Source organism: Oncorhynchus nerka, linkage group LG6, assembly GCF_034236695.1.
Source record: "Oncorhynchus nerka isolate Pitt River linkage group LG6, Oner_Uvic_2.0, whole genome shotgun sequence".
In the NCBI taxonomy this organism is placed as follows: domain Eukaryota; kingdom Metazoa; phylum Chordata; class Actinopteri; order Salmoniformes; family Salmonidae; genus Oncorhynchus; species Oncorhynchus nerka.
In genome coordinates, this window is record NC_088401.1 from 44197677 (window position 1) to 44220427 (window position 22751).

General features: G+C 40.1%; 1 protein-coding gene across 1 annotated transcript; it reads right to left on the minus strand.

Annotated features, from left to right (window-relative positions):
- Positions 1 to 19012: 19012 nt before the first annotated feature.
- Positions 19013 to 22644, minus strand: LOC115131127 (ras-related protein Rab-33A-like). The gene is made up of 2 exons (XM_029662729.2): positions 22194 to 22644; positions 19013 to 21358 (listed from the first exon to the last, which is right to left on the minus strand). The coding sequence occupies exons 1-2, from the start codon at positions 22461 to 22463 to the stop codon at positions 20909 to 20911; spliced, it is 720 nt and encodes a 239-aa protein (XP_029518589.2). The 5' UTR covers positions 22464 to 22644; the 3' UTR covers positions 19013 to 20908.
- Positions 22645 to 22751: the final 107 nt, after the last annotated feature.

A 22751-nucleotide genomic window follows, 5' to 3' on the forward strand; every position in this document is an offset into this window, starting at 1 on the left:
CACTGCTATGCTTTATCTTGGCCAGGTCGCAGTTGCAAATGAGAACTTGTTCTCAACTAGCCTACCTGGTTAAATAAAGGTGAAATAAAAAATAAAATAAAAAACACTTGGAATTTTTATTAATTTACTTGTTGCTGGTTGACTCTAGTGATGTTCTTAACATTTCCTGTTTTTGTTTTGTTTTAGTGGATTCTCTGCCACAGAGGTTTTCCCGAGCAACAGAAGTTGCAACAGAGGCAGAAAGGGAAATGGCAGAAATTGCACAGTCTCTTTCAGGTAAACCATTGTATCAATAATCTAAGCATAGCATTTCAGTATTGATTAGAAATGTTGTCACATCTGTCACTGTTATGTTTTAGGAACAACACTGGACACCATTAGGGATTGGGGCAGGAATGTAGGTGTCACCCTTGAGAGGCAAAAACCTGGTCTTTGCTGGGAGGAGCAATATGTTGCAATGCTCCAGCAACATACAATTGCAATGTATGTAATTAATTTCAAATGACAAAACAAAGTTGTTACTTTTCGGCATGCATTATTGTTTTCAGGGCACAGCAGGAAAGTGGAGACGGAACAGCTGTTTTTCAGCTTGTGCAGATCGAGGGGTACTTCCTCAGTTTTTAACAGTGCAATTGTTAGATCAATTAATATAATTGATCTCCCTGGTCAAAGTATTTAGAACCTTTCTGATTACATAACACTCAAGACGATGGAGAGGAAAAACAGCATCCTCCATCGATGGTCCCCTACCAGCAGTCGCTTTCAGACTCCACTCCACAGACTGCAGAGTAACAGATTGAGGACCAATCTGGAGGGAACCTTCAGTCTGGTGCTAGAACAGAGGTTTCTCTGTGGCCTGATGAGAATATATGCACATACAGTACTGTGCAAAATTTTTCGGCAGGTATGAAAAAATGCTGTAAAGAATGCTTTCAAAAATAGACATGTTAATAGATTATATTTATCAATGAACTAAATGCAAAGTGAGTGAACAGAAGAAAAACCTACATCAAATCCAAATTTGGTGTGACCACCCTTTGCCTTCAAAACAGCATCAATTCTTGTAGGTACATTTTCACAAAGTCAGGGATTTTGTGGGCATATAGTCAGGTGTTTGGTATAATTGTTTAACCATACATGTGCTAATGATCATCAATTCAATATGTAGGTTGAAAAACAATCATTAACTGAAACAGAAACAGCTGTGTAGGATTTATGATATAACACAATGGATGGCTGATTCATCATACTACATTGATATTTGATATTATTTATAATGTGTTACGCTTTGATTTGATTTAATGTTTTGCATGCCAACAGTGGTTCCATGCGCTGTGCCTAGGATTGAAGACATAAGAGTTCAACAGAGTAAAGAACACAAACTGGAAGTGCAGTCTTTGTTGTTGAAAATGTATGCTATACCCCATCCACACTGAAGAGGCTATGAAATGTACATCAACCAGGGATATAGAGAAAGTTAACACTGTGAAATGTTCCATACTTAATTGAAGTTAAGTGTCTGACATGTTGGAAAAGATTAAAGGTCTACAATTTCTGCTTAATTTGTCAATATTACATTTTTAGTCATTGATTTACTGGCCACCATTACTGTGGTTACATGTTCAGTATATGTATTTACCAGCTTTGGACAATTAATAGCATGACTCAAGAACTTTGCCCTTTTTGTTTATGGTTGATATTAACGACGAAAGGAGATATTATCTGTCTCTCTCCTGTTGTGTACCACTGTTAAGTACTGTGGAAAAATAAAAAACAGGGAAATAGGTACTTAGAACTACCAATTAGTGTAGCTAAATATTAAAGAAAAGGGTAAACACAACACTGGATTGTCAAACTAATATTAATGTACAACAATATAGAAGATACATGACTAGAGGTTATGCAATATGGGTGTATATCCACTGCATGCTTCTTAGGTGTGTAATTGACATGACCAAGGAGCTATTGCAAATTTGAAACAATGAAAAATGTACGTTACACCGTGCGATTTTACAGTACACAAACAAGAGTGTGCAATATACAAGGGTAGTCAGCGGACATGAGGTCACATGACCAAGGAGCTATTGAAATTTTACATTTAGAAAAAGTAATGTAACATCGTGTGAGATGAAAATGGACAGACGAAAGGGTGTGCAATATAGAAAGGTAGTCAGTGGGCATTCTGAACCTTGTTTGAAGTCATTAGATCACATGACCAAGGAGCTATTGAAATTCTAAATTTAGAACAATTGATGTAAAACCATATGAGATGAAAATGGGCAAATTAAAGGGTGTGCAATGTGTAGGTCTACTGAGTGGACATTCTGAACCTTGTTTTTGAAGTCCCCAGGTCACATGACCAAGGAGCCATTGAAATTCTACATTTTGAAAATTTCATGTAAAATCATGTGAGATGAAAATGGACAAACTAAAGGGTGTGCAATGTGTGTCTATGCCATCGGGTTGGCTGCAATCAGTTTTGAAAGTGTTTGGAGTAATGGTTAAAGAGCTATTGAAATTTGACAAATTTGATTTGTCACTATGTTGACAGTCCCTAACTGCTGTTGGTGGATGTAAGGATAACTACAGGCGAATATCCGTCGAATATCCATCCTGAAACTGTTTTTACCTCGGTTGTTCCCCGGTAGCCTATCATTGTAAATAAGAATTTGTTCGTAACTGACTTGCCTAGTTAAATATATATATTTTTTTTTAAATGCTGCAGCGCCATATGATGGAAGCAGCCTAACACCATACATGTTAGAACATACATTTATTTGCATGGTTTTAATATAGGCAATGTTGACAAGGTCAATGCCTATAGAGCCCAAGCAGATAGACGCACCTATCGCATCATTGCGTCTATAATAAACACCCACTATAAAGATGTGCTTATTATCGCATAGGCCGGTAGGCTATTTGAAGGAAAGTCGGCCATATAAGACTGTTGTTCCCTGTTACGAATCGATTTAACAAATTGGCTTTACGTAGATTACAGTTTCTCCAGTAGGCTAATGCAATGGAAAGTGGACTACCAGTGGTTCATACTGTAGTGCAGCTGCATGTTTTGAATGATAGGCCGATAATTAGTCTTTATCGTCCTTTTTTGACGTTGCTTATGTAACAGTGTAATTAAATTCCTGCATGAAATGGATATTATCTCACCTCCTGGTGGATTAGTTTGTTTACATTGTCTAATACACACAGTGATAAAGGTTGGGATTCTGGATAATCCACAGCAAATTTATGGAGAATTGCTGTTGGTGAGTTGAAAATTGTGGTCCCGGGATAGAATTGTATGAAGTTGGCATCACATCATAAAATCCACCTTTTACATCGTACATTAGCAATTTATGTTGTTAATAACTACTGTTGTTGGTTTGGTGTCAAATAAGCCACTTTATATGTTATTTGCCGAATCTCAGTTTGCCATGTGGATTTTATGCTAGCTAAAATTCCCTCTTTGAAGTTGGGAGCTAACTCGAAAATGCATCTTCTTTAGGAGTGCTATTTACATCCCGTCGACTACTCATCATTCATCCATACGGTGTGTCCCCCACGATTGCAGGTAATTTATGACAATTGTATAAAGTATATGTTTATACATTTTGAAGCGCCAGCTAGCAGTGTATTAGCCTGGTTTTGTTAGTTTAGGAAAATATGTGGGACATTCTAGGTGTATTATATTGTAACGACCCATGCTCGTGCATGCTTTTGCGGGACGGTTGATAGCGCACTGGACTTCGGCTAGAAGGTCGAGGGTTCGAGACCAGCACCCTGCTGTTTCATTACAATATTTCTTCGCCACAAGAGTGTGATGTTGAGTAATTTTTCAGGTTCAGTTGATGTATTTTGAATACTGGAAATAGATTTAACTCCTGGTTATTAAGAGATCTTTCTTTATTTGGACGTATACTTTTATCAAAATCTTTTATCAAAATACAAAACTATTTAAGAAATAAGCATTGCATTTGGAATATCATCCCTGATTTAATATTCCAACAGATTGGTGGTCTAGAATTCTTACTCAAATGCAACTTTGATATTGGTAAAATCCCTATTAAGCTTGCAAACTTTCATAAACAACTACTTCTAACTTGCAACCTCATGTACAAACACAATTCTGGCTAGAGGGTCAAGGGTTTTTACCTTGTCAGCTAGGGTATTTGATCTTGCAACCTTTCGGTTACTAGTCCAACACTCTAACCACTAGGCCTACCTGCCTAAATGCTCTGGATTTTAAAACCTCTAATATAATATTTAAGATTAGATGGATACAAAACTATTTAAGAAATAAGAATTACATTTAGAATATATTCCAACAGATTGGTGGTCTAGAATTCTTACTCAAATGCAACTTTGATATGGGTAAAATCCCTATTAAGCTTGCAAACTTTCATAAACAAGTACTTCTAACTTGGAACCTCATGTACAAACACGATTTTTCCCCACATAGGTATACAATCTGGAATAATAAAGACATAAAATACAAAAACAAGTATTCATTTTTCCAGAACTGGTTTGACAACAACATTATTTGGGTTAAACAATTATTGAATAATGATGGACAACTATACAATTATCCAGAATTTATGAGAACACACAATGTTACATTCACTCCTGAGGAGTATCACATTGTTGTGAGAGCTGTCCCTACAGGTGCTATTCCAAGTCCAACTGTTGATGATTTGCCTACAGATTCAACAGTATTTGCACTTCAAAATGCAATATTCTCATACATTTTGATGATTTTTTCTCATTAAGATACTAAGAGGATATAAGTTGTTCAGGCAAATGTTCTGCTCTAACATTTTAACATCGTGCTATGTGACTGACTATACAGTAGCCTACATCTATAGTCTACATATACTGCTTTAGGCTAAATACTATAGTTTTCTGTGTTTCAATAGGACAAATGGGAAGAGTACCTACTTTATGTCCTACCATTAGAAATTGTGGTGTAGTGTACTTATAATACACTGCTTAAATGTATATGTTGGGTAACATTCCACTCAATTGGAGTGAAACGGTTGGATAGACCTTACAAGTGTTAGATTAGGAAAGTCGCATCTTAAAAAGGTGTTGTTGTACAGTGTTGCAATGGGCAAAAATGTTTTTATACAGCAAAATAATTCACACACACTTGCTTATGTGGATGATGTTTCCATAGTCTAGGACCGGTATGAAAGTTGACTGAATATTCTGCTTCTACTACTTGGTGAAAGACATTTTCCTGCTGCTGCTATGAGCCGTTCTGGATCGCACAAGAGCGGATGGTCGGGGGCTGGAACATAATTCAGCAATAAGGCCTGAGGGGGTGTGGTATATGGCCAATATACCACGGCTAAGGGTTGTTCTTATGCACGGTTCTTAGCATGATGCAACGCGAAGTGCCTGGATACAGTCCTTAGCCGTGGTGTATTGGCCTTATACCACAAACCCCCAAGGTACCTTATTGCTTTTATAAACTGGTTACCAACGTAATTAGAGCAGTAAAATAAACGTTTTGTCATACCCGTGGTATACGGACTGATATACCACAGCTGTCAGCCAATCAATCAGTTTATAATTACAAATAATTTGTATACTATTGGCTGCAAGAAACCCAAACATATATGTTTGACTGAAACATAATCATTTAAAGGGCAGTGCAGTTGCCGTACAGCCCGACAGGATGCTCTGGATTGTGCATCTGTAAAAGTTTGTCAGGTCCTCCTAAGGTTGAAGAGGCGCTGTTCCGCCTTCTTCACCACTCTGTCTGTGTGAGTGTACCATTTCAGTTAGTCTGTGATGTGTACACAGGAACGCTGAGGAACTTCAAACTTTCTACCTTTCCACTGCTGTCCCTTCGATGTGGATAGGGGGGTGCTCCCTATCCACATCGTTGTTTTTCTAACACCACACTCCGAGTGCCCTCACCTCCTCCCTGTAGGCTGTCTCGTCGTTGTTGGTAATCAAGCCCACTACTGTTGTGTCATCTGCAAAGTTGATGATTGAGTTGGAGGCGTGCATGGCCACTCAGTTGTGGGTGAACAGGGACCTGTTGGGGCAGTATGCAAACTGAAGTGGGTCTAGGGTGGCCGGTAAGGTGGAGGTGATATGATCCTTGACTAGTCTCTCAAAGCACTTCATGATGACAGAAGTGAGTGCTACGGGGCGGTAGTCATTTAGTTCAGTTATCTTTGCCTTCTTGAGTACAGGAACAATGGTAGCCATCTTGAAGCATGTGGGGACAACAGACTGGGATAGGGAGCGATTGAATATGTCCGTAAACACACCAGCCAGCTGGTCTGCGCATGCTCTGAGGACGCGGCTAGGAAGCCGTCCGGGCCAGCAGCCTTGCAAGAGTTAACATGTTTAAATGTTTTCCTCAGGACTCAATGAGGGGGGGGGGGGGGGGCAGACCTTGTTAGCGGGCCGCGACGGTGGCACTTTATTATCCTCAAAGCCATTTAAACACTACAATAGGTTAAATATTTTGTTAGCTACATGTCATTAGGCTTTTGAAGGGGAAATAAGCAGTTTCTAGATCCATCTTTGTTATTTTTAAATTAATGATATATACCCATTGATTCTTGAAGATATAACTTATACATGCCTTATGAGCTTAGTTCAACATACCCCACCAGAACCCCAAATAAAAGCTTGTTGTACTCGAATGTTTGTAAACAAATTAAATGTAAACAAACACGGTATAGCCTCAAGCTACAGCATGGATGGTCAGTCCTTGCATCCATAGCTCTGGCTATGAATTTGAGAGTGGTAACATTTCTCCAGCTCCGTCCCATAGCTTTTTCCCAACCAGGAACATGGAAGATGCTTTATTGTTCCTACTGCTGATTGCTGCTTTAAGTGCTTTTCATTTGCTTCATATTGTAACCTGCAGTAGGCAGTATAATGAAAAGACTACCATGACCAAGAGCTTTGGGTCTTGCTTAGACCAAAAGGCCCTTGTTCATAGACTAGGAAATACACCCATGTTACAATTTAATATATTTGTTGTTGTAGGAAGACACCTCATAAGCACTTCACTAACAAATCAAATTGTATTAATCACATGCACCGAGTCAGTTAAGAACAAATTCTTATTTTCAATGAGGAACAGTGGGTTAACTGCCTGTTCAGGGGCAGAGCAACAGATTTGTAACTTGTCAGCTCAGGGGTTTGAACTTGCAACCTACCTAGGAAATACACCCATGTTACAATTTAATATCTTTGTTCTTGTAGGAAGACACCTCATAAGCACTTCACTAACAAATCAAATTGTATTAATCACATGCACCGAGTCAGTTAAGAACAAATTCTTATTTTCAATGAGGAACAGTGGGTTAACTGCCTGTTCAGGGGCAGAGCAACAGATTTGTAACTTGTCAGCTCAGGGGTTTGAACTTGTTCAGGGGCAGTCCACCACTCTAACCACTAGGCTACCCTGCCGCCCTGGAATTCACCTTGCAGTGAAATGCTTACTTACAAGTCCATTAACCAACAATGCAGTTTAAAAAATACGAATAATAAGAAATGAAAGGAACAAGTAATTAAAGAGCAGCAGTAAAATAACAATAGCGAGACTATATACAGGCGGTACCGGTACAGAGTCAATATGTGGTTAGTCGAGGTAATTGAGGAAATAAGTACATGTAGGTAGAGTTATTAAAAGTGACTATGCATAGATAAGAGAGTGGCAGTGGCATAAAAGAGGGGGGAGGGCAATGGAAATAGTCTGGGTAGCCATTTGATTAGATGTTCATTAGTCTTATGGCTTGGGGGTAGAAGCTGTTTAGAAGCCTCTTGGACCTTGAGCTGGCACTCCGGTACCGCTTACCGTGCAGTAACGGTTTATGACTAGGGTGGCTGGAGACGTTGACAATTTTAGGGCCTTCCTCTGACACCGCCTGGTACAGAGGTCCTAGATGGCAGGAAGCTTGGCCCCAGTGATGTACTGGGCCGTACGCACTACCCTCTGTGTTGCCTTGCGGTCAGAGGCCGAGCAGTTGCCATACCAAGCAGTGATGCAACCATGCTCTCGATGGTGCAGCTGTAGAACCTTTTGAGGATCTGAGGACCCATGCCAAATCTTTTCAGTCTCCTGAAGGGGAATAGGTTTTGTCATGCCCTCTTCACGACTGGCGTTGTGTCCTTGGACCCTGTTAGTTTGTTGGTGATGTGGACACCAAGGAACTTGAAGCTCTCAACCTGCTCCACTACAGCCCAGTCGATGAGAATGGGGGCGTGCTCGGCCCTCCATTTCCTGTAGTCCACAATTATCTACTTTGTCTTGATCACGTTGAGGGAGAGGTTGTTGTCCTTGTACCACACGGCCAGGTCTCTGACCTCCTCCCAATAGGCTGTCTCATCATTGTCAGTGATCAGGCCTACCACTATTGTGTCATCTGCAAACTTAATTATGGTGTTGGAGTCATGCCTGGCCGTGCAGTCATGAGTGAACAGGGAGTACAGGAGGGGACTGAGCACGCACTCTTGAGGGCGCCCCTGTGTTGAGGATCAGCGTGGTGGATGTGTTGTTTCCTACCCTTACCACCTGGGCGAGGCCCGTCAGGAAGTTCAGGATCCAGTTGTAGAGAGAGGTGTTTGGTCCAAGGGTCCTTAGCTTATTGATGAGCTTTGAGAGAACTATGGTGTTGAGCGCTGAGCTATAGTCAATGAATAGCATTCTCACATAGGTGTTCCTTTTGTCCAGGGGGGAAAGGGCAGTGTGGAGTGCAATAGAGATTGCATCATCTGTGGATCTATTAGGGCAGTATGCAAATTGGAGTGGGTTTAGGGTTTCTGGGATAATGGTGTTGATGTGAGCCATGACCAGCCTGTCAAAGACCTTCATGGCTACAGACGTGAGTGCTACAGGTCAGTAGTAATTTAGGCGGGTTACCTTAGTGTTCTTAGGCACAGGAACTATAGTGGTCTGCTTAAAACATATTGGTATTAGAGACACGTGGTCAGTGCATGCTCGCAGGACATGTCCTGGTAATCCATCTGGCCCTGCGGCCTTGTGAATGTTGACCTGTTTAAAGGTCTTACTCACATCGGCTGCGGAGAGCGTGATCACACAGTCGTCTGGAACAGCTGGTGCTCTCATTCATGTTTCAGTGTTATTTGCCTCAAAGCGAGCATAGAAATAGTTTAGCTTGTCTGGTAGGCTCGTGTCACTGGGCAGCTCTCGGTTGTTTGTAGTCTAATGGTTTCCAAGCCCTGCCACATCCGAAGAGCTTCAAAGCTGGTGTAGTACGATTCGATCTTAATCCTCTATTGACGCTTTGCCTGTTTGATGGTTCATCAGAGGGCATAGTGGGATTTCTTATAAGCTTCCGGGTTAGAGTCCCTCTCCTTGAAAGTGGCAGCTCTAGCCTTTAGCTCAGTGCGGATGTTGCCTGTAATCCATGGCTTCTGGTTGGGGTATGTACGTATGGTCACTGTGGGGATGACGTCATTGATGCACTTATTAATGAAGCCAGTGACTGATGTGGTGTACTCCTCAATGCCATCAGAAGAATCCCAGAACATATTCCAGTCTGTGCTAGCAAAACAGTCCTGTAGCTTAGCATCTGCTTCATCTGAAAACTTTTTTTATAGACCGAGTCACTGCTGCTTCCTGCTTTAATTTTTGCTTGTAAGCAGGAATCAGGAGGATAGCATTATGGTCATATTTACCAAATGGAGGGCAAGGGAGAGCTTTGTACACGTCTCTGTGTGTGGAGTAAAGGTGGTCTAGAGATTTTCCCCCTCTGTTTGCACATTTAACATGCTGATAGAAATTTGATCAAACGGATTTAAGTTTCCCTGCATTAATGTTCCCAGCCACTAGGAGCACCACCTCTGGATGAGTGTTTTCCTGTTTGCATATTGCAGAATACAGCTCATTGAATGCGGTCTTAGTGCCAGCATCGGTCTGTGGCGGTATGTAGACAACTACGAAAAATACAGATAAACTCTTTAGGTAGATAGTGTGGTCTACAGCTTATCATGAGATACTCTACCTCAGGTGAGCAAAACCTCAAGACTTCCTTAGATATCGTGCACCAGCTGTTGTTTACAAATATACATAGTCCGCCACCCCTTGCTGTTCTATCCTGCCTATACAGCATATAACCAGCCAGCTGTATGTTGATAATGTCGTCATTCAGCCACAACTCCGTGAAGCATAAGATATTACAGTTTTTAATGTCCCGTTGGTAGTTTAATCTTCCTCGTAGGTCGTCAATTTTATTTTCCAATGATTGCACGTGAGCTAGTAGAAAGGAAGGCAGTGAGGTTTTATTCAATCGCCTACGAATTCTCAGAAGGCAGCCCAACCTCTGCCCTCTCTTTCTCCGTCTTCTCTTCACACAAATGACAGGGATTTGGGCCTGTTCCTGGGCTCGTCGGACTCATTAAAGGAAATAAATATTCTGCCAGTTCGTGGTGAATAATCGCTGTTCTGATGCCCAGAAGATATTTTCGGTCATAAGAGGAGGTGGCAGCAAAATTATGTACAAAATAAGTAAAAACACAAGTTACAAATAATGCAAAAAAACAAAACACAGTTAGTTTGGAGCACGTAAAACGTTAGCCATCTTCTCCGGCACCATGAAACACATAAGGGGTACCCTTGTGTTTTATCATGAACGGGGTTTGAAAAAGAGGTCCTCAGCCCTGGTAACTGAGGCTGCTGCGACTACAGAACTAACTGTGTCTGTAGTTAAGGTATGAAATGGAGGAAAGGTGTGGTTGGGGGTGAGAGGGAGGTGGAATTAGGGACATGTGACCACAGGGTTGGTAGATTTTGAGGGGTTAGTGGAAAGAGGGATTGGGTGGACAAATTGATTTGATTTATTTCAGCTTTTATTTCTTTCATCACATTCCCAGTGGGTCAGAAGTTTACATACACTCAATTAGTATTTGGTATCATTGCATTTTAAATTGTTTAACTTGGGTCAAATGTTTTGGGTAGCCTTCCACAAGATGCCAACAATAAGTTGGGTGAATTCTGGCCCATTCCTCCTGACAGAGCTACCTTGACTTTGTTGTCCTTAAGCCATTTTGCCACAACTTTGGAAGTATGCTTGGGGTCATTGTCCATTTGGAAGACCCATTTGCGACCAAGTTTTAACTTCCTGACTGATGTCTTGACATGTTGCTTCAATATATCCACATAATTTTTCTGCCTCATGATGCCATCTATTTTGTGAAGTGCACCAGTCCATCCAGCAGCAAAGCACCCCCACAACATGATGCTGTCACCCCCATGCTTCACGGTTGGGATGGTGTTCTTTGACTGGCAAGCTTCCCCCTTTTTTCTCCAAAGATAACGATGGCCATTATGGCCAAACAGTTATATTTTTGTTTCATCAGACCAGAGAACTTTTCCACAAAAAGTATAATCTTTGTCCCCATGTGCAGTTGCAAACCGTAGTCTGACTTTTTAATGGCGGTTTTGAAGCAGTGGCTTCTTCCTTGCTGAGCCGCCTTTCAGGTTGTGTCAATATAGGACTCATTTTACTGTGGATATAGATACTTTTGTACCTGTTTCCTCCAGCATCTTCACAAGGTCCATCAAAGTGCGTTCATCTCTAGGAGACAGAACGCATCTCCATCCTGAGTGGTATGACGGCTGCGTGGTCCCATGGTGTTTATACTTGCATACTATTGTTTGTACAGATGAACGTGGCACCTTCAGGCATTTGGAAATTGCTCCCAAGGATGAACCAGACTTGTGGAGGTCTACAATTATATTTCTGAGGTCTTGGCTGATTTCGTTTGATTTCCCCATGATGTCAAGCAGAGGCAATGAGTTTGAAGGTAGGCTTTGAAATACATCCACAGGTACACCGCCAAATGATGTCAATTAGCCTATCAGAAGCTTCTAAAGCCATGACATCATTTTCTGGAATTTTCCAAGCTCTTTAAAGGCATAGTCAATTTAGTGAATGTAAACTTCTGACCCACTGGAATTCTGATACAGTGAAAAGTGAAATAATCTGTCTGTAAATAATTGTTGGAAAAATTACTTGTCATGCACTAAGTAGATACCCTAACTGACTTGCCAAAACTATAGTTTGTTAACAATTTGTGGAGTGGTTGAAAAACTAGTTTTAATGACTCCAACCTAAGTGTATGTAAACTTCCGACTTCAACTATATACTTTTTAGCTTCACTTTAAATTAGAAACAGCAAAATATACAAAGGTTTAGGGAGTCGTACCCAGGGAGAAGGAGAGCTGATCCTGGCTGGAGGTAATACTTTTGTCATACTTACATTTCAACTGCCAGACTGCCATTACTGGAAGTTTGGTGTAAGTCACCTTCACTTCTCTTGTCCTCTCAAGGCAGGCCAACCTTTACAAATAATGGTAATCTTCTGGCCACTGGGAAACACTGGAAATGTATAGGGAAAACCCCACCCACCAATAACGAGATGCACTTTTTATATTGAAAACAAATGACGAATTGGTGGTGACCTAACATAATCGCTTGTGGTGCTTTCGCTGTAAAGCATTTTTGAAATCAGACACTGTGGCTGGATTAACGAGAATTCTATCTTTAAAATGTGGTGGAAGCTGTTGTCCTCATCTTGAAGAAAAATGGAGAACAAAAGGAGGTGCAGCACCTGGCCACTAGTGGAGCGCAACAGTTTGTCATGTGAACTGAAGTTGTCTGAGAATTTGGTCTTTCCTTTGCAGGTAAAGTACTATTGAAAAGCAGAAGCCATACAATGTGGTGCCTGTGTTTCTTGTTTTCCTAAGCATATTTACCATAAATACCTATAATAATAATTAGGTGGGTGCTTATACTTGTCCTATATTGTGTCATTCTGCACCATGCTATTTTAATTGTTCATAGGTGTGAACACAACTGGATCAAAGGAGGGTGGGCGGAGCCAAGAAGATCTAGTTCAGGCGGTTTAAGATGTCTTCAATTCTAAATTTAGTATGTTTATGTTTAAAGTGATTTCCTTTCTGACAATAGCAAACAGCAGATACATTTAGTCACATCAATAGATTACAGATACATTTAGCCACGGCAATAGATTGCAGATATATTTAGGTACATCAATTGATTTCAGTTTAAATGTAATTGTATTGTTTATTGTTACTATTAATCTCTGGTATTTGTGGGACATTAGCATCCCACCTCGCCAACAGCCAGTGAAAGTGCAGGACGCCAAATTCAAAACAACAAAAATCTCATAATTAAAATTCCTCAAGCATACAAGTATTTTACACCATTTTAACTAGTTGCTCCTACCCTCTACTTTTTTGAACATTTTGTTAAAAATCGCGCAACATTTCAGCGCCCTGCTACTCATGCCAGGAATATAGTACGTTCATATGGTTAGAATGTGTGGATAGGAAACCCTCGGACGTTTTTAAAACTGGTTAAATCACGACTGTGGCTATAACATAACGTGCGTTACATCGGAAAGCGCAGGAAAACCTGATCACAGAAAATGGAAATAAATATCCTTGCGCCACTTCCAGCAATTGTTAACAGTGGGCCGAATTAGATAAGACCGAGCATTCAACTCCCACAGCATCCCCATGTTGTCTAGAGTCGTGTGAATTGAATCATCTTTGATTCTTGGTTGAACCGAAACAGGGGCACCACTTACCTCCAGTCTCCGCCCAGATCATTCCGGAAGAGCTCTCTCGTGAAATTTTTTCCAAGACGACAGATAATGATTTTTACATCGCCTACGGATGATTTTTATCGCTTATTAACGTTTACTAATACCTAAAGTAGCATTACAAACGTATTTCGAAGTGTTTTGTGAAAGTTTATCGTCTACTTTTTGAATTTTAAAAAATGACGTTACCTTGTGAAATCGCTGTTTTTTTCGTTTATCACACAGTCTACATATAACGATATCTTGGCTTTATATGGCCCGATTTAATCGAAATAAAGACCCAATAGTGTTTATGGGACATCTAGGAGTGCCAACAAAGAAGATGGTGAAAGGTAATGACTGTTTTCTATTTTATTGTGCGGTTTGTGTAACGCCGAAATGCTAATTATTTTGTTTACGTCCCCTGCTGTGCTTTTGTGTTGTAGTGTATTGGTGCATGCTATCAGATAATAGCTTCTCATGCTGTCGCCGAAAAGCATTTTAAAAATCTGACTTGTTGCCTGGATTCACAACGAGTGTAGCTTTAATTTGATACCCTGCATGTGTATTTTAATGAACTTTTGAGTTTTAACTAATACTATTAGCATTTAGCGTAGCGCATTTGCATTTCCAGAGCTCTAGTTGGGACGAAAGCGTCCCAAGTAGAAGCAAGAGGTTAAAGATAAAATTCTCGTTAATCCAGCCACAGTGTCTGATTTCAAAAATGCTTTACAGTGAAAGAACCACAAGCGATTATGTTAGGTCACCACCAACTCACAGAAAAACACAGCCATTTTTCCAGCCAAAGAGAGGAGTCACAAAAGCACAAATAGCGATAAAATTAATCACTAACCTTTGATGATCTTCATCAGATGACACTTGTAGGATTTCATGGTACACAATACATGTATGTCTTGTTCGAAAAGTGCATATTTATATAAAAAAACTCATTTTACATTGGCGCGTTAATTTCAGTAGTTCTAAAACATGCGGTGATTGTGCAGAGAGCCACATCAATTCACAGAAATACTCATCATAAATGTTGTAGAAAATACGTGTTATACATGGAATTCGAGATATACTTCTCTTTAATGCAACCGCTGTGTCAGATTTGAAAAAAAAAATGTACGGAAAAAGCAAACCATGCAATAATCTGAGTACAGCGTTCAGCCAACAAATTAGCCAAAAAGATATCCGCCATATTGTGTTACTCAGAAATAGCATTAGAAATATTCACTTACCTTTGATGATCTTCATCAGAATGCACCCCCAGGAATCCCAGTTCCACAATAAATGTTTGAATTGTTCGATAAAGTTAATCATTTATGTCCAAATAGCTTCTTTTGTTAGCGAGTTTTTAAACAAATCCAAACGCCCATTCAGGTCCAGCCGAACATCGAATGTAAAGTAAAAAAAGTTATGTTACAGCCCATAGAAACTTGTCAAACTAAGTATAGAATCAATCTTTAGGATGTTTTTATCATTAATGTTCCAACCGAAGAATTCCTATGCCTGTAGAAAAGCAATGGAACGAGAGCTAACTCTCTCGTGACCGCGCCTCAGAGCCTGTGGCACTCTGCCAGACACCTGGCTCAATCAGCTCTCATTCCCCCCTCCTTCACAGTAGAAGCCTGAAACAACGTTCTAAAGACTGTTGACATCTAGTGGAAGCATTAGGAAGTGCAATATGACCCCATTTACACTGTATATTGGAATGGCAAACAGTTGAAAAACTACAAACCTCAGATTTCCCACTTCCTGATTGGATTTTTCTCAGGTTTTCGCCTGCTATATGAGTTCTGTTATACTCTCAGACACCATTCAAACAGTTTTAGAAACTTCAGAGTGTTTTCTATCCAATACTACTAATAATATGCATATATTAGCATCTGGGACAGAGTAGCAGGCAGTTTACTCTGGGCACCTTATTCATCCAAGCTACTCAATACTGCCCCCCTGTCACCAAGAAGTTAATGTAGTATGTAAGATTCAATGTTTGATATATACAGTATGTATGTGTGTTATACATGCCAAGCTCTCTGTGTCTCCACTGTTAGATGAATGTGGTGGAAAAGGTTGGTTCCCCTACCTCTCTTTTGAGAAGGGGACCATCGTTATTAGATGTCTGGGGCATGAGTTTTACCATCAAGCGACCATCTTCTTTTGGAAAGAAGCAGCTGGAAGACATACTGGCAAAGGCAGGGGACTTCAAATGTGAAATTAGTAGGGTCTCATTCTATCTTATTGTTAAATTTTCTGATGAAATTATTACTTGATATATACACTACTGTTCAAAAGTTTGGGGTCAGTTGGAAATGTCCTTGTTTTTGAAAGAAAAGCACATTTTTTGTCCATCAAAATAACATCAAATTGATCAGAAATATGTTAATGTTGTAAATGACTATTGTAGCTGGAAACGGCAGATTTTTTATGGAATATCTACATAGGCGTACAGAGGCCCATTATCAGCAACCACCACTCCTGTGTTCGAATGGGACGTTGTGTTATCTAATCCAGGTTTACCACTTTAAAAGGCTAATTGATCATTATAAAACCATTTTGCAATTATGTTAGCGCAGCTGAAAACTGTTGTGCTAATTAAAGAAGCAATAAAACTGTCCGTCTTTAGACTAGTTGAGTATCTGGAGAATCAACATTTGTGTGTTCAATTACAGGCTCAAAATGGCCAGAAACAAAGACATTTCTTCCGAAACTCATACGTTTATTCTTGTTCTGAGAAATGAAGGCTATTCCATGAGAGAAATTGCCAAGAAACTGAAGATCTCGTACAACGCTGTGTACTGTATCTTCACTCCACTGATTACCTAAAGGCCATATTTCCTCATCATCCTTGCTGGTTCAGCTAATAGTCCACTACACCTGTCACTAGTATAAACAACCCTGAACCCATTACAGCTGTTTGTTTTCAAGACCAAACCTTGACTGAAGTATCCCACAGCGTCAGAATCTCCAAGTGGAATGCAATTTGCCATTGAAGTTGTGTAACCAATTTGCTAATGTCGAGCTGAACATATTCCTAGATGTATTTTGTCTAACCAAGGAATTTATATGTTCCTTTTTAGCTATGTAGTCCTTCACGACATCTTTCAGTATTTTATATTTCTTTATTGGCCCTTCTTTTACCTAGCAAGTTGACTGAGAACACAAACTATATTAAAGCACAAACTGGGGACCATTTGCATGCATTGGAAGGTGACAGGTAGAATGGGCCAAATTTAAGTGTTCAAAAATCAACATGTCTTCTCTTGTATTTTTTTGTGGGGTAGGGTCTCCCTGTCTTGCCTGGACCCCCTGGGCCTCCAGGTCCTGCAGTTGCTGGGTCAGTGGGACCCATAACTGACACTCTTGCCCATAACATGCTGGTGTCAGATGTGAGTCGTAAAAATGTGGTTGTTTGCTTTGTTTTTAATGGTGGGAATTGAGTCACAAAAATATGTTGAAATTAAGTGTCCAGTATATTGAAATTAAATGCTTCCATCTCGTGAGGATAAGTAATCTACCTGGTGTTTATGTGAGACAGAAAGATGAATGTAAGTAAAATGAATTGTTTTGTTTATGTGTTATGCGTGTGATAGTATTTAACAGCATGGCAGTACATGTTAGTATTTTAGTCAATTTCAGAACTATACATTAAATATGCACTTGGTTATAAGGAGTCCTAATACATACATTTGTGTTACAGATAACCCCATACGCCCTGGTGACATTGGACATCTCATATCAACATTTCAAGTAGTACAAAATCTAAAACTGTCATTAAAACTGTCAGCTATGTCATCCATGGTCCAGATAGAGTGACATTTACTGTAAACATTTCTTATAAATTCTGGAAGCAGTAGGCATAGCACACATGCATACTACCTTTACTCTGGTCACTGTCGTTAATATGATTACTTAAAGAGAAAGTTCACCCAAATTATTAAATGATTGTGTCCTTGCCTTGAAAGCAGTCTATGGACATGGAGATTGCAGTCTATGATTTGGTTACCTACTGCCATCAAACATGAATATTTCCTTGGGGGTGGCAGGGTAACCTAGTGGTTAGAGCGTTGGATTAGTAACCGAAAGGTTGCCAGATCAAATCCCCAAGTGGACAAGGTAAAAATCTGTCGTTCTGCCTCTGAACAAGGCAGTTAACCCACTGTTCCTAGGCTGTCATTGAAAATTAACTGACTTGCCTAGTTAATTAAAGAGTTAAAATAAATAAAAATATTTCCTGTGCAGAGCCTTGGTTTAGTCGAACATGTGCCAGGCAATGTTACAACTTTCCACCTGAGAACAGGGATCAATCTCTGCTCCTAACCCACTGTTTCTAGCATTTGCCTGTTTTCCTATCTCATTTAATTACTGGCTGAATAAAGTGTCAAACCACATAAAAAAACATGGTGCCTACTTTAAATTTCATCCCCCAAAAGTAACAAAATAACAAAGTCGTCCAATTTTGAGTGTTAATGTTCAAAGCATCCTGAATACACCAGACTGCAATATGACCATAAGGTTGGCCTTAGTGGGTTCGGCCCAAAGGCTCCCACAGGATAACTGACATATCCTTACATGACTTTATCAGGTAAAGCCTCTCCTTCAAAACTTAAAAGGGCAGACAGTGTCTTCTCAGTTTTTACCACGCTTGCCACAAGTTGCATCGTACCAAACGGTGGGCATCACAGACACAAGGAATCTTACATTTCAGTTGCTCCACTTAACGCGACCTCACTAATCACTACTTTCAAAGGTGCATGTTCTGCAAAGGTCTTGTCCCTAGGCGCGTGACACAAAGCTCCCTCTGAACAGAAGAATCCACTTTGAGCTACCTTCACCAATTTAATAGTACCCAACTTCTTTTCTACCCAGCCTGAGACTACATACATATGGATCAGTCAAAAGACAGAGATCCACGTTCTCCAAAACTTTCACCCCCACTGGGTCCAACTCATCCTTTGCATGACCATCGGGGCGAGACTCGGACTCAGAGGTCTTCACCACACCTGCCACCACAGCTAATTTATCCTCACTCTCGTCAGGTTACTCGGCGCCATTCTCAAGACACTTCTTTCCACTGCATTCGACTCTTCTCTTTCTTCTCACTGTCCATAACAACGTCTATCCGTTCATCATGCTCATGCCGTGCCTTTATCTTCTGTACTGTTTGCAGAACATGCACTGATTACCTTTTTCTAATACCCACCTTTTCTCTGGCTTCTCCATGCTTGCAAAACATGCTTCTCCAGATCTTAGGAATGCTAACAGGAAATATAGTGTCGGCAGCGGTGTAGTGGTGCCTGGAGAAGTGGGTATATAGCCAAAAATGTCCCTACCGGCCCACCCGGTGAAGGCACAATGCCGTATGATTTAAAAAAAAATTACAAACAGTGACAGACTCAATGACCTAAAATGAGAAATCTCATATTTTTTTATAGGTTTTTTAATAGAAAACAACAAAATTGGATGTTCTAAGTTAACAACAATGCTTAAACCACATCAGACCACGTTTGAGGTCTGGTAAAAATCTAAGACATTTAGATTTTTGAGTGTAGTTAGACTTTAATTCAACTGAGCAGGCACCTAGCACTGTTGTTTGGTTAGCAGTGTTTCTGTAGCACACATGGCGTTTGCAAAACAAATGGCCACTGGATTGATGCAAATAATCATGATAACATTCTTCCGGGTAGGCATAGGCTACTTTGTAGCTAGCTAACATTTAATTGAGAAGGTACTTGGCAAAGCCTTTCCATCTGCTGTTCCTTAATTGTTTGAAACCTGGACATTTTACTTCCTATTATGAGGCATGTCTTACCTTGCTTCAAAGCAGCTTATAGCCAAAATCCCACCATAGAAACGTGGAGGCAATTATTTTATAAAGACTTCCTCATATGCACTCTCCTGTTCTATTGGTTTTCAGTTCTATTGGTTTTCAAAACGACTTTCTTTCATTATCTAGCAGCTAAAGGCATTATCCTAGTCATATTAGTAATCCATGATATTTGTTGCATCTTTACATCTCCCATCTTTCAAAATTTCGAATGGATATTTCCATCTCAAAGTCTATGAAACCGCTCGGCCTACCACCGTGTTTACATTGCTGCGCTTAAAATGTGAAGCAATAATACTTTATCAACATTTTAAGCTAAACATTTTGATCTGTTTCATCAGCCTTATTCATTGATACAGCGTATACCTTCACTACTTTGATATGCATCGTGGGGATTAAGAAATGAGAAAAAGGTAATGCCCACCAAAACAAATCTATAATATCTGGGATCCTTGGGACGTCCCTGCCCCATTGAAGTTAACATTTAAAATGGTATGGGTAAAGGGTAGGGAAGTCCTAAGGATCCCGCATAGCACTGACCATGTGAACAACAGGCACAACTCCGATATAAAGTTGTTTTTCTCAAAGTAGTCACGTGTCCTACTTATTAGTACACTCATAACAACCTAAGCATTACAAAACTTCTATTCAATTAAATATGCCTCGCATAGCAAATAAGCCATTCCATTTTTTTGTTGACTGAATTACACAATCCCATTGACCTCCATACAAAAACTCCTGATGGGGAAGACCAATTTTTTTCTCTCGCTTCGCCTCTTCCTCTGATTGTATAGATACATTGAGAGAATGCCAAGAGTGCAAAGCTGTCATCAAGGCTAAGAGTGGCTACTTTGAAGAATCTAAAATATATTTTGATATGTTTAACACTTTTTTAGTTACTACATGATTCCATATGTGTTATTTCATAGTTTTGATGTCTTCCCTATTATTCTACAATGTAAAACATGGTAATAATAAAGAACCCTGGAATGAATAGATGTGTCAAATTTTGACTGGTATACCCAAATAGTCTGACATGGAATAGTCTTCATGAAAGTCCCTTTGTGAGAATGTGGCAATCATGTTACACAGATGTATATGGCATGAAACAATAATACTGACAGCAAAAATATACAGATATGTACAACTCAAAATACATAAACATATTTTACAAACACACCATTGGATAACATCTCTTGCCTTAAGGCCATTATTAGGAGGAAACACAGAATGTGATAATGATAATATATCAAAGAAAGAGAGTAAAGCAAAAGAGGTGTATACAGACAGACCACAATACCGTATTAGACCGTTCAATAAAAAAATGGAAATAACTGCACGCACATTCCTCCAGGAAATGTTAACATTAGAACACTACCTTCTTCTTATGTTGTTTATGTTCAATTCTTCCATTCAAGCCACAGCAGTATTAAAAGGAGAGGAGGAATCATTGCAGAGTGGAGGAGAGTCACAGTATTTCCCTCAGCAAGGGCAGATGCTCTTATTAATATTTGTCTCTTGTGAAAGCCTAACCCTTCCGTCCTCCCTCTCCACATCCCTGTACAGCAGGGACTTCTGGGCCTTCAGCCGACATGCAAGGCACATGAAAATGGAGTCCACGTTTTGGCTCTCCTTTGGGTCCTTGGCCGAGGTCTCAAACAGCAGCATGTTGTGGGCGTCTGCAAACTTGAGGGCAGTGTTGGAGGGCACTTGTATCTGACTAACCAGGTCACACTTGTTGCCCACCAGTACCCGAGGCACAGTGGGTGAGACACGGTGCCCGTTGCACTCCTGGATCCACATCTTCAGGTTCTGGAATGAGTTCATCTTAGTGACATCGTAAACGAAAACGACAGCGTGCACATTGCGGTAGTAGTGTTCTACCATGCTCTTCCTGAAGCGTTCCTGTCCTGCAGTGTCCCACACCTGCACCTGTTGAGGAGTAATAACAGATCCAGTGGCCAGAGAGTAATCATTGGTATTGGTCAGAGATAGATGGTATATTAAATGGGTTGAGACATAATCAGAATAAATAAAAAACTGAACAATATACAAAGGAAAATGTAGGTAACCGGCTTAGTTTAATGATTATGTTTGGAGGATCATTGCATTATGAAGCCAGTGGACATGGGAAAAGGGAGGACAGATTAACTCCACATATATGCTTTTATAAAAGGCCCAGTGTTTTGAATGCTGCATTAGTGCATGTCTTCCATTTATGAATAATAGATAATTGAACAAAGAGGCTCTTGCTTATGCTTTCATACTGAGCACAGGTTTTATTTTGATGGTGAATCTCAATTAGAAGACAGATGAAGATAAATATTGTTAAAACATCACATTAGCTATGTCACTGCCTGTTGCTAAAAACACTGGGACTAGGTCATCATGTTAGGCAGGGGGCATTCAGAGGTTTGTCGACTCGTTTATAGGCAGGTGCAAAGAAAACAGTAGGTGATCTGAGGATATGATGGTGATGGTGCTCTGATGCAACATAAAATTATACTGTCAATTGCTTAACTCAAAAAATATGCAAACATTGCTGATGGATACATTACTTAATAGAAACATTCAACCTAACAACCCATATAAATATAAATGGAACATTTTAATTGCGTATGGAAAGAAATAATTCTCTACTCGGGTTATTGACATGTCATGCATAGATGTATAACGGTTGAAGCGATGAACACATACATGGTTAATTGACACAAGGAAATAAAGAAAAGCGGCACTGTCTCGTACAGATGCTTAAGTAGGCTCTTACCTTTATTTTTTCGCCCTCTATTTCCACTGCTTTCTCCCTGAAATCCACACCGATTGTCGCCTCGGTCTTCTCTGGAAAGCTCCCACCGGTGAAGCGGAAGGTTAAGCAGGTCTTCCCTACATTTGAATCCCCGATTACAATTATTTTAAATATTCGAGTCTGAACACTCGATTCCACTGACGTGCTGAGATCCACAGATGATGTGAAATTTATATTTCTTGAATTTCTCGAACCGGTCCCTCCATCATTTTCAAGAGATTCATTTGCCATTATGCTAAGATGATGTACACAGTTATGCACTGTTCTCGCGGATGGGGGAAGGAAGGTGAGGCTTGCCAGGCAGGGCAACAACAGCAATTCACTCCCCCAAAAGCAGCTTCGTCATGGAAGAAGGGAAAATACAATTATTTCAAAGTCCCCCTATTTCTAAATAGCTCTTTATGTGTATATACAATCGTTTCTTGTCAATAAGGTTTGATTTCACGCAGAAAAATCATGTGACCCCTTCAGTTGAGCGGTGTTTCCACTAGTTACCACAGCCACAAAGTCCATATTTGC